This window comes from Schistocerca cancellata, chromosome 1 (assembly GCF_023864275.1).
Source record: "Schistocerca cancellata isolate TAMUIC-IGC-003103 chromosome 1, iqSchCanc2.1, whole genome shotgun sequence".
NCBI classification, from domain to species: Eukaryota; Metazoa; Arthropoda; class Insecta; order Orthoptera; family Acrididae; genus Schistocerca; species Schistocerca cancellata.
The window spans coordinates 1,048,838,856-1,048,852,440 of NC_064626.1; the positions used below are offsets into that span (position 1 = coordinate 1,048,838,856).

General features: G+C 40.5%; 1 protein-coding gene across 1 annotated transcript in view; it reads right to left on the reverse strand.

Moving 5' to 3' along the window:
* The window catches only part of LOC126090452 (U11/U12 small nuclear ribonucleoprotein 48 kDa protein-like), a 67,303-nt gene that overhangs the window by 39,557 nt on the left and 14,161 nt on the right, over positions 1-13,585 (reverse strand). Inside the window, exon 3 of the mRNA XM_049906988.1 lies at positions 8,396-8,446. Coding sequence (XP_049762945.1) covers positions 8,396-8,446 — 51 coding nt within the window. The remainder of the gene's footprint in view (positions 1-8,395; positions 8,447-13,585) is intronic.

A 13,585-nucleotide genomic window follows, 5' to 3' on the forward strand; every position in this document is an offset into this window, starting at 1 on the left:
CGAACAGACCTGGCCTGCAGGCAGATCAGTGAGACTAGATCCAACAGACAGGGCCTGCACATCAGTGGGAAATGATGGGCTTCAGATTGGCGGGCCTGACCCATTAGGGATACCCATAGACAAGGCCTATGGTTTTGGTCCATAATGGAAGCCCACTGGTGTGACCAGCTATTTAAATGTCACAGATACCATGTTGACGAAATAAGACCGCAAAGATCAATCCCTGCTATAGATAACTTGTGTGAATACTCTGAAAATCAATACTAATGAGGATAGGTAGCAACTCACTGTAAAGATGATCACTGAGCTGCAGACAGGCACATAGAAATGACAATGACACTCTCACAACTAAATTTTTGGCCATAGCCTTTGTCAGAAAATGAGAACACACAAACACTTTCACACAATCATTCAGAAACAACTCACGCACACATGACAGGTGTCTCCAGCTGCTGCATCAACAGTATCTGAGAATCAGATCCAAACAAACTACTCCTCTCGTCAGCAGTTGCTAGGCTAGCATCAAGAAATGGCGGTATCACTGAATGCAAGTTGAGGGGAGTGGTAGAAAGGGAAGAAGCAGTAAGAATGAAGCGGTAGGGAAGCAGCTCATGAGCTCATGTACCCAGCTGCGCCCAGCCAGTGACAATGAATAACATCTCAGCAAACAAATCATTTCATCTGCTGAGAGAAAAATGATATTTTTCCAGTTTTTTTTTAATTTCCTTGATATTTTCCTGATGTGTTTGAAATTCCCTGATTTCCAGAACTTGTGGCAATCCTGTGCAGACACAAGCAAGGAAAGAGAAAGGTGTGAGGATGCAGATGTCAAGTTGATACCTTCTGAAGTCCTACATGGTGATCACAGTCAGAGAGGAGGACACCAAAGTGAGCAAAAAGGTCCTCTAGAGAAAGGGTAAGACTAAGAAGAGAGGCATAATAATGGAAAATGTCAGGAGGCATAATAATGGGAAATGTTGGCACGATCAACACAGAAGAAAAGAAATGAGAATTTATAGGAAATCAAGGAGATGCAGAAAAAATATTTCTGAAGAGTTATTAAAACCCAATGGAAATATAAAAGAGGAAAATGAGGAGCCTGGGGGTGTAAGAATGTCAAGATGGACCTATTGTGGACAAAAGCAGACAAAGCGATAAAGGGCACAAAAGGAAGAAAAGTGTCTGGACTGTGTTGTATAAGAGTGGAGATTATGAGAGCAGCTGGCACTATTGGAGTGATGTGGCTCTATCAAGTGATAAGAACATCAATGAAAGAGAAGAGGGCACCTGAAGACTGAGAAAGGGGAATCTTGATGTCTATTTTTAAGAAGGACTGCAGGAAACTGTGTCACAATTATAGAGCAGTTGCTTTCATGTGTGATGCTGCCCAGGTATTTGAGAAGATCCTGGAAAAGATAGTATGGTAGATAGTAGGAGTAGGAGTAGGAGGAAGAGGAACAATATTGGTTGACAGAGGAGCTTAATTTCTAGTTTTATTTATTTATTTCGTATGGCTTTAAATAGAGCATCAGATTACATCTGGTACATTTTGAGATAAAAGATATATGTATAGTACATACTTATTATAAGATAAAATACTGATAACGACTAGCCTCCATGTGGTGCATCCCAGAAAATGTGACTTGTGAAGGCTAAATAGTCTACAATACCAGCTGCTGGACCTAAATGGGATTTCCCAGGTTTCTAGAAAAACAGCATAATGAACACTAAAGCAAATGCTAAAACAAACGACTCTTATCAGAATGTTAATTTCTAGCATAAGGCAGCTTCAAGAGAGAGAATACAAATATGGCAAGGATTTAATAATGATGTTCCTGGACACTGTGAAAGTGTATGGTAGTGTGAAAAGAAGTTAAATCTAGGAAAACCTTCAGAAAAATAGAAATAGAAGGCTGACCATGAGAAAAGTAAAGGAAATACGAGGGTTGGCACTTTAATACTGGCAACTATTTATTTACAGCTCATACAAAATAGATACACGTTTCAAAGTTTTACCCATTGCCACGATGTTGAAGTCGTAAGATACCCTTAGCAGTGCTAGTTGTGTTGACAGTTCGAGCGGCACGATCTATTGCCCAACGAATTTGTAGCAGTTCTGAAGCGGAAGCCATGAAGTGTTTCCTTCAGTTTAGAAATCGAGTTGAACTCACGAGGGCTTAAGTCAGGGGAGTGCAGTAGATGGTATAGCACTTAGGAGCCCCACCAGTCAAACAAATCAGTAACAGTTTGCATCCACACACTGTCCTGTAAAATGATGTTCAGATCCTGCTGAAAGTGTCACCACTTCTTTCTTTATGCTGTTCATTTTTGGAACACAACCTACAATCAGCTTAGAGACAGAAGTGATGACACTTTCTGCAGGACCTGACCATCATTTTGCAGGACAATGCTCAAGTATGTACAGGACAAGCTGTCACTGATTTGTTTGACTCATGGGGCTGCTAAGTGCTATACAACCTATTGTACTCACCTGACTTAAGCAGGATACTGAGATAGGCTCATGAAATGACAATGGGAGCAAGATACCTACAGAAAGGCCCAGAGGCAGATGGATTGTTGGAGTGAAGGATTGTGTGAATACAAGACTAGAAGACTAACACAGAGTTGGGAGAGAAAAACAGTGGGAGGACGGAGAAAGCTGGAGAGGTCTATGTACCAAATTGACCAAACCAAGGGCTGAAAACTGGAGAAGCTCACGAAGTACTGTAAACTACAGGAACATCAAACTATTACTATGTATGAATGGTCCAAGAAAGGAAACCTTACAGACAATTTATTAGTCATGTTATACACACTGCAGCAAGACAACCAAAACTTAAATACTTTTTTGTGGCCCAACATATCCCCCCATTACCAGAGTATGGAATGTGAACAGAGGTCACTTTCTAACATATTCCATTATTAGGAAAGTTCAGGATGGAATAACAACAATATTATGAAAAGGTCAGATTGCTACTCACAACACAGAGGCAGCACTGAGACAGCACACAGGCACAATGAAAAGACCGCTAAACATTTAAGCTTTTGGCCAAAACGCCTCCTTTGGAAACAGTATGCGCACAGCCCCCCACCCCCACCCCCCAGACAGACAGACCCCCCCCCCCCCACACACACACACACACACGCACACACACTGCCAATCTCTCTGGCCGGCTACTGTGGCCCAATTGCGGACTGCAAATGCACCTCACTGAGCAGCAATGTGTGTTAGGTGGTGGTGGTGGTGGTGCTAAGGAGGCAGTGTGGGATTGGGAGGGGGAAGGATATGATGGTAGGGGTGGGGGAAGGTGTTGTGCTGCCTCTGATAGTAAGCAGGGAACATGATGGAGTCAGGATAGGGCTGCTATGGGAGCAGAAAAAGAAGAAGGTACAGGAGAGAAATAGAGCTGGGGAAAAGCCTAGTGGTTGCACTCACATAACAGGAGGTGTCCCACCTGCGCAATTATGAAAAGCACGTAGTGGTAAGAAGGATCCAGATCGCACAGACTATGAAGCAGTCACTGAAGTAGAGCACATTGTGTTGGGCAGCATGATCAGCAACTGGGTGGTCCGTTTGTCTCTTGGTCACAGTTTGGTGACGGTCATTCATGTGGGCACACAGTTTGTTAATTGTCATCCCCACATAGAAAGCAGTGCAGTAGTTGCGGTTTTGTTTGTAAATCACATGGCTGCTTTTGCAGATAGCTCTGGTTTTCGTGTCTGTGACAGGACTTGAGTAGTGGATGGTGGGAAGGTGTATGGGACAGTTCCTGCATCTAGGTCTATTACAGTGATGTTACTATAAAGCAAGGGTTTGGGAGCAGGGGTAGAGTCAGGACGAAAAAGAATACCACACAGGTTTGGTGGATGGAAGAATACCACTGTGGGAGGGATGGGGAGGATAGTACATAGCATATTCCTCATGTCAGAGCAAGATGAGATGTAGTCAAAATCCTGTCAATTGCTCCAGTCCTAGATGGCACTGAGTGACGACTGTGCGAGGTGGTAGCTGACTGGAGAGGCTGGACGGAGGAGATCAGTTTCTGAATGAGCTCAGGAAGGTAATTTCGGCCTGTGAAGGCCTCAGTGAGACCCTTGGTACATTTGAAGAGGGACTGCTTGCCAATACGGATGCGATGAACATAGGTGGCTATACTGTATGGAAGGGACTTCTTGCTATGGAATAGCTGGCAGCTGTGAAACTGATATATTGTTGGTGGTTGGTAGGGCTGGTCTGAATACAGGTACTGATGTAGCCATCCTTGACGTGGAGGTCAACAGTACGGAATGTGACTTATTTGGTTGAGGAGGACCAGGTGAAGCAAATGGAGGAAAAGGTGTTGAGGTTGTGGAGGAATGTGTACAGGGTGTTCTCACCCTCTGTTCAACCCATGAAGATGTTGCCATTCAACCTGAACCAGGTGAAGAGTTTGCTATTCTTGGTGTTCAGGAAGAATTCCTCTAGGTGTCCCATGAATAAGTTGGCATAGGATGACGTCATGTTGTCAACGGCCTTGCCGCAGTGGTAACACCGAAGTTAAGCACTGTCAAGCTTAGCTAGTGCTTGGATGGGTGACCTGTCTGGTCTTCCGAGTGATTTTGGCAAGCAGGGTGCATTCAGCCCTCATGACACAAATTGAGGAGCTACTTGATTGAGGAGTAGCAGCTCTGGTCACGAAAACTAACAACGGCTGGGACAGAGGTGTGCTGAGCGCATGCCCTCTATATCCACATCCAGTGACCCCTATCAGCAGAGGATGACACGGCGGTCGGTCAGTACCGTTGGGTCTTCCAGGGCCCGTTCGGACAAAGTTTCAGGAGGGTGCCTTGTAAGTGCCCACCGCTGTACCCCAGATTCGTTTGTAGGTGATGCCTTCAAAGGAGAAGTAACTGTATGGGAGGATATAGCTGGTCATGGTGACCAGGAAAGAGGTCATAGGATCGGGAGTCAGTCGGGCATGGGGAAAAGTGTTGTTCAATACCAGCAATTCCCTGGGTTAATATCCAAGTCTTGCCACTATTGAACAATACGTAGAGGGAGGTGGCATCAACAGTTAAGAGCTTGGTGCTGGCTGCTAAAGGAACAGGTATTGTGGAGAGTTGGTGGTAGAAATGGTTGGTGTCTTTTATATAGGATAGATTACAGGTAATAGGCTGAAGGTGCTGATCAATGAGAGCAGAGATTCTCTCAGTGAGGGCACAGAAATTGGTCACAATGGGGTGTCCAGGGTGGCTGAGTTTATGGATGAATCTGACAGCCAGTAGGGTCCCTCCACCAGGTAATCCCTGCAGTTCATAACTTCAGTGATGGAGCCTTAGGGGGCAGTTAGGATTACAGGTTGGCATAATTTTTTAGGTGGTGGACTGCAGTTCTTTCTGCAGATGTAAGGCTGGTTCCCATGTTGAGAGATTTCAGGAATGATGATGAGACCAGATTCAAGGTTAGCAAATTCTAGAAAGTTAACTGAGGAAGGTTTGGGGGCAATGGGGATGGATCATGTTTGTGCAGAGGAGTGAACTGAATCAGGATTCAATACTGATTTTGGATTGGGTCCAATTGGTTGGGTTAGCGGGAAAAAATTGTTTCAATTGTAAGGACAGGGAGAAGAAAAGAAGAGCTTTTAAAAAGTCCATTGTGATTGAATATGGGAGTGGGGTGAAAGGTAAGGGCTTCGGAAAACACTGATACTTCTGTGGGACAGAGGCTTTTGGAAGTCAGATTCATGACTGTAGATTGGGTCTTTTTAGGTTCTAGATTCGGTATGGTGGTGGGATGTAGTTTCTGAGGGTGTGGTAAATGTAGTAGGTCTGTGAGGCAGGGCTTGTCGGCTATGAGGGGATGCAGTGGAGGTTTGACGGCTCCTCTTTTGGTGATGGAGAATGGCAATCCATGGCGGGAGTAGGAGACGAACAAGGTTGGAGAGGTTTTTGAGGTGGGGTTGTGCATGCTGCTCTATGTCTTGGAGGATAAGAGTTTCAATCTGGGAAATGGAATGAGGGAATTAGGGATTGCAGAGCTGGAGAGTTTTATGGATGGAGAGGAGGTATTGCAAGGATATTTGTACCTGATTTATATAGTTTTGCAGGACTAGGTTGGCGAGAGATAAGGACTGACAGAATTTGAAAAGCTACAGATCATTGTGTACAGAGGGGTTGCAACTAGAAATGGATAACTTGTTGGTCAGGCTAGGCCACGTTTGGGTGCTTTCTGTTTCTGAAGAAGGCCTTTCAGCCAAAAGCTTAAATGTTTAGCAGTCTTTTTATTGTGACTAACTGTGGCTTGTCGGCATCCTGCTTATGGTGGGTGGCAGTCTATCATTTTCATAACATTACCATCACATTTCTCTGTCATTTTTTCCACTTTTACTAGTGGTAATTTTTTGTTCAGTTTTTCCTATCCTAGTGCCATTTCTTCCTCTACTCTTTCCTGTTTATACAAACCAGTGTTCTTTTCCTATTCTCCTCTTGTTCTCTTTCTGTCACCATCCTTTCTTTTCTTTCAATAAATCAAAACAAACCACTGATCTCAGACCCATTTTTTTTAATTATTTTACTTTATTGTACCATTTATCTTCCCTTTTCTGCTCAACTCTGCTTCTGCTTCATTTTCTAAATGCTCTTGTTTGTAATAGTAATTTCCTTCCAGTCTAAAAGACAGTTCATCTTCCCTTTCTTGTTTAACCTACAATAAATATTTTCTTTTTCCAAAGGTCTGAGTAATTAAAATTGTGACTTGTAGCAACCATCTTGCTTCAACCACTGTAGTTTCATTGTTAGGCCATGAATGATTCATACCTATGCTAATGGCACTTACAGCTTTATATCTAACCTCATTATTTAAATGCTTGAAATCTTTTGCAATTTGCTTTGTTTCTCGTGATTCCTCTCATTTAACTGGTTATTAATATATTTAGAATTAGAAATGTGTAATGGATTCCATGATTATTTTTATTTGAAAATAATAACACTAGGAAAACCTTTTTTATTCAGTCTCCCTGTTTATATGTATCACTGACACTTCCATCTGCATCTAATGCCAAACTTTAACATTTTGTCCCACTCATAGTCCATACTGTCTCAGAATTCACAGTGTACCAATGGTGCTTTCATACTCAGCTCCTCATTTCTTCTCTCTCTCTCTCTCTTTTTATTGTTATTATTATAAATATAGGCAGTAGGCTGTGGCATAAAAGGTCTGTGTCCACTAGCAAGTAACTTCTGCATGCACTTGCTGCAAGTACTCAGAGAAGCGTTTGCACTACAGTTGAGTTGTGAAACAGATAAGCATTCCCGCATTATTACTATTACTGAAGAAAAATTGTGATGAAAAACAAAGTCAGAAAAAGGAAATGTTTGGGTGAAGATTTGGAAACCACTGAATGAACTTCACTCAGATTAAAAACTTTCTGAGAATGTTTTATGCAAGCTCTGAACGTTTTCTGTCCATAGTACAATCAAATATTCAAGAACAGGGTACAAATGTGCAGCAAGCTATAGAACCAAGAGATCGTCTTCTAATTACTCTTTGATTTCTGCAAATTTATGTATTACTTTTACACTAACATTACAAATTCAGTTAAATTTTAAGACATCTGCACTGGTATTCTACTTGCTCTTCTGGTGAAACAAAGTAATCAGTAAATCCATTTCACACTTCCTTGACTTATTATGGCCAGTTGTAAATTTTAAGGCTTCCATGGCACACCTTTATGCCTTTCTCCTTTTCAACACTGACATTTCTGTACTGCTATTGAATCCACAGAAGTTCTGAAAGTTTGAGAAAAACTTCTAGCAACTGGCAAGTTGCAAGCTGCAAGATACGGTTCCCAATAACTTGTGGAAGCTCCTTCTGGAACTTGATGAAGCATTGGGAAGTTGGTTTGCTGGGGATGTTTCCAAGTTGAAGAACTTACAGAAGTAGCTTCTAGTAGCTTCTGGAAGTGACTTGAAGAAGTTTACTTGCTAGTGGACACACACCTTAAGAATTTGTGACTCATACGATTTGAAAATGTTTTGTAATTTCTGCTTATCTTTAATTTTATTTTCACCATTCACATTCACCAACAATAATGGTACTCTTTGTTTGAAAGTTTCTTATAATATTTCATGAAATAAATAACCTTACATATATACTTCAGTTCTAAACATAAGTTTGGTTTTCGCACCTCTGCAGCATCTTTTAATAACCCACACCATTTAAAAAGAATTACATTCTTGCACAGCAGACATACAGCGACCAACATCTATACATTTCTTAAAACTGCATTTTACTGTAACAGTATTTCCCTCTAATAAGATAAAGGCTATGTAATTTATCGATTAGCCAACTAATCAATAAACAAGCCTGGTTACATTTTTTTGAGAAAAAATAAAAATGTTACTTTGTATCTCTTACCTTCTGATTTGGGAGTTATTTGCTTCAAAAGATACAACTGACGCTGCTTATCTGAAATATTAAGAAAAATGAACTAATAATGATGATGATGATAATGATGATGATAATAATAATAATAATAATAATAATAGTGTGTTCAGTGGCCTGGCAAAAATTTTGTAAAACATTCATCTCAGTGCACATTTATTTAATTTTATGAGAACATAGGTTATTGCGGGCACTGTCCATAAAGTTAAAAATTCTTCAATCACAGTATTGTCACTGAATAGTCAGTCAATCATGAACTTTTACAGCAATACATGTAAGAAGTGTATTTTTCTAAATATGTGAAATTCTGACAGTGCATCACAGTGTGAAGCCAGTTTCCAGAGGAAAGCCTCAGCAAGAATGATGAAACACTGGATCTAAAGATTCTGGAAAGAATGACACAGTGCCAAAACCCAAATACTGTTAACATACATGTAATCTTATTTAAAAATTCTTAAGTACAATTTCCAAAGGTGAGAGAAAGAATCACACATAGACAAAATATTTTAACAAGGTCATGTCATAGGTTTCTGAGAAGCTGGATGTTCATTCTGTGGCAGCGCACAAAGACTTGGTATGAATGTGACCACTGTACATGTTGTTGGCAGCAGTGGTCACAAAAATGTATGGTCGTAAGGAGACCGGGCTGCAGACGGCCAAGTGGCACTAGCGAGAGGGAAGACTCGTGTTTGGCATAGGGCTCTGGGGCACTGCAGTGAATCTGTGACAGTAATTTGAGCAGCAGTTGGCATCACAGTGGTGCAAAGAACTGTTACAAATCAGTTACTTCGAGAACAGCTACAAGCCAGAAATCCTGTAGTGTGCATTCCACTGACCCCGAACCACCACTATTTGCAACTTCTGTGGAGTCCAGTGAGAGTTCACTGGAGGGCAGGGTGGGGGTCTGTTGTGTTTTCTGATGAAAGCTGGTTCCACCTCAGTGCCAGTGATGTCCTTGTGTTGCATAGGAGGAAGCCAGGTGAGGACCTGAACCCAATCTGTCTATGTGCTGGATACGTTGAATCTACACCTGGAGGTATAGTCTGGGGTGTGATTTCATATGACAGAAGGAGCACTCTCTTGGTTATCCGATGCACCCCGACTGTAAAACTGTATGTCAGTCTGGTCGTTTGACCTTCTGTGCTGCCATTCATGAACAGCACGAGGTGGGGGAGGGCGGGCCATTGTGATTCTTCACTCAATATGTGTTCTTGACAGTTCAGTTATTCCATGTTGGTTCCCATTAGGAAGTTCGGTAAATATATCCTACGGGTCAGTAGTAGTAACTAAAACTCATAGGTAATTTAAGGAAGCATCCCTGTTTCACATAAATGATGCTCTTTTTCTTCTGCACGTCATAATGTTCCATTTTCATTTTTTATGCTTCATAAGGCCGCTTCAGTGTCATATTCACTCTAACTAAAATGAACACAGAAATGAAACTGCATAAAACTTAAGTAATGTTTTACTGTTTACGTAAATATGTAATTCTTTGGTTTTTTTTCTATTTCATAAGTGATGATACCAAGAAAAGAGAGATGCATGAGATGCCATCTCTGACTCCACCCAGAGCAACAAAAGTAATGGGCGTGACACCTTGTGGAATACACGTCAATTATACCAAGCTGTGGATTCCAAAGAATAATCCAACTGTGAAAAAGTAATAAAAAGCTGAGCACTAAAAACAGAGTGGCCAGATAGCGTCTGAAACAGTGCAGATATAATTTTTCTTTGTTATGGATGAAGTACTGCGTTAAAATCAAAAATATTTTCATTCATCTCTTTTAGGGAATCATTGAGACAAAGTGAAAAGAAATCTGATTTCAACTTAGGACTTCAGTATACTATGCCACACGTGCAGGCAATATTTGCAAGAAGTTACACATTTTGTTTGAAATAATATCTCTTGTTATCATAGCAGAAAAAACACCAAAGAATTAATATTGAAAAAAAAAAAAGGAATATACAAAACGAACTTAAGCTTCAATATCTGAAAAGTATGTTAATTAAATGGTAAGTTGACAACTACAGGCACTGTTATTTTAATGAAAGTTTACAACCAGCCTAGCTCATAGCAGTAAAGCTATCTCTCGAGTTAAAATTTTCTACTAGCAACACCAAATTTACAATGCAAATTAAATCAAATGCATTATTTTCAGGCCCTCTGAGGTTTACACAAAGAAGTTCGCATAATAGAGAAAGTCATGTTTAGGATTTAACATTCACAAACAGCAATGTAGCAAGTAGTGTTATTGCTGCCAGGTGGCTCAAAATTCTCATTTGCATGCACACCAAAAAGATCTGAATTCTTCTTCTTTTACAGCCTCATTGCAACTTCACTCAGTCATTTTCTGGTCATATTCTTCAGTAGGTTTTCTTTCAGAATTGCCCAATATCTTTCATTCTTTCTGATCTTTTTCATCCTTCCTCATCTGTGAGATTCTTCTGTTTTATGACTCTGATACTTTAACCAGGCTTGGTGTCTATCTACCGCTGTTCTACCACATACATCGTTCTCTCTGAATTGTAATAATTCCATCTGACCTTTAATAAATTTATAATGTATTACATATGAAGATTACCAAAATGAGAACACAAAATAAATTATCGCCAGCACTGGGATTCTTGTGTTTCTCCTTGTTAATTCTGTAGGTAACACTGGTGTGCTAGCAGTGTTTTGCTATAAGCTTACATCAGTTCATCGTACGAGGGTTGCCCAAAAAGTAATGCACCACATTATTTTTCCTTCACTGAGAATTACACACACGAAAGAATGGTGTTTTATTACATACACTATTTTTCCATATAATCTCCATCCCGTTCTGTGGCCCTCCTCCTGTATGAAACAAAAGCTTGTATTCTCTGTCGGTACCAATCCTTGTCCAGCTACTAACTGTACTTTTGTCAACAGCAGAAGCTCCGCAGACTTTGCACAAGCATTTGTGAATATTCCCCACAGTTTCTTTCTCTGCAGTGAGAAATTCAACATCGGAATGTTGCTTGTAACATACATCACCTAAAGACACCATTTTGAAACTGTCCTGCAGCAACACAATCTGCCGGAAGTGAGGGAAACTTGGCTCTCACTCAGAGACTTCAAATAATACATATGTACCATTTTGCATTCATAGCATGGTTTTCAGCTGAGGAAACAAAAGCGGAGCATTGCATTCTGGGCAACCCTCATAATAATTCTGCAGAGCTTAGCCATTACCATGTGTGGCGTTGTTGTTAGACAAAAAGAGATTGCCCATAGCCTGATAATAGCTGGTAGCTAACAACAGGAATTAGTGAATGGAGGATTATCACAATATTCCTTTTGCATTTTAAATCTACATACACCTTCCTTAACACAGCACTATTGGCTGAGATGGGAGCAAAGTACTTGTTAGCACTACATGTGAATGAGAGAGAGAGAGAGAGAGAGAGAGAGAGAGAGAGAGAGAGAGAGAGAGAGAGGGGGGGGGGGGGGAAGAGTTGTTTATCATGAACAACCTGGATTTTAGTTTGTGGAGCTTCTTATAGATAATTAGATGGTTTTCACTGAATGCAAAGATCTTGCATCATTTCACATTAAGATTAGTGACACATAATTAGAAATAGTTTTACAAATGTAAGGAACAGCAATATGCAAGGACACGAGTTGAAACACTTGGGTAGGTTCAACTGTCAGTAAAATAACGAGCAGGTTTCAGTTTATTGGTAAATTTAAAATTATTTATGAATACACTGCTTGCACATCATGCAGACCAGTTTATAATGGAAAGTACTTAATCCAAATGAGTAAATATTACTCAGCATTACTTACAAATAGGTTCAAATGCATACAGGGTGCTGTAGTGTGCAGAGTTGGAAAGATCTGCATAGGGTAGACTAGCAAGAAGTGGTGCATCAAACCCATCTCCGTACAGAAGACCACAACATTATATTAAATCCTTTCAAGTTGGTCCACTTTTGAATACTAAGTTAAAACAGGGTTTATATTACAACTGTGTGACATCAATTACATTAACACAAATTGGCAATGTATTGTGTCATTACCTTTGGATTTATTATCTTTTGTTATGTACCAACAGGGCATACGTAGTTTGCATGTGGGCATGAAAAAGTGTATAATTTGGCGGCATTACATCAAATGCGATACTTGGTGGCTGGTTAGTAGTATGTGTGGTACTGGAATTTCCGTGTCAACAGTCTTGCTTACCACAAGACAGGGTATTTGAGCACACTGTGAGAAATGTAATGAAGATGGGAACAATATTGAATCCAAAATAATATCACACTTCTTTCTGGAGGCACAAGACAGTGAAGATTATGGAAGAATTCTGAAATGTCTGCAATTGGAAATAAAAACCAAACTGTGCTATCAAACTAACTTACGTCTTACATCTCATCTTAATGCAAGTGAATTACTTCAAAGTAAAGTTGGTCTGCTAAGAAAAACGATATTCTAGTAGGAGCACAACAGTTTTATCATACAAAAGCTTAATGAAACAAGGATATCACTCTGAAGTGCAAGAAATTTCTTGATATGAATACAAAGCAGCTGCAAACAGATACCAATAAAAGAAAAATTGAATGATTTGAGCAACCTCGTCTCGAATCATTCCAGCACTGAGTGAAAGAAATTATATGATTGACAAGCATACAAAAAGTTATTTCCAGAACAGTCAAATAGAGCTACTGAAACAAAACAACAGTTATTGTGAAATAAAGCAATCAGACACATTATCAGCTGAGGTAAGTGTTATTGTGATCAAAATGATACCTAAAAGAAATACCTCCATGATCAGAATTTACTTTCTCACTTGAGTAAAATTAACTCCACTGTACAATTCCTTATCTTGTATCTCTGGGAGTTTTCCAGAATGGGTGAGAGGGGGAGGGGGGAGGGACAGAGGGAGAGGGAGTGGGAGAGGGGGGGAGGGGGGGAGGGGGAGGGGGAGAGGGGGAGAGGGAGGGAGGGAGGGAGGGAGGGAGGGAGGGAGGGAGGGAGGGAGGGAGGGAGGGAGAGGGAGAGAGGTAAAGAGTAGATAGTGTTTAGTTTTGGGAACCACAGACAGATTGTAATGTCAGTCAAAGAAATCCACAACTTAGACTTAATAATGTGCAGTACTTCAGTAACATTTGCAGTACACATTATTTTTTTGCTGCTGGTTTATT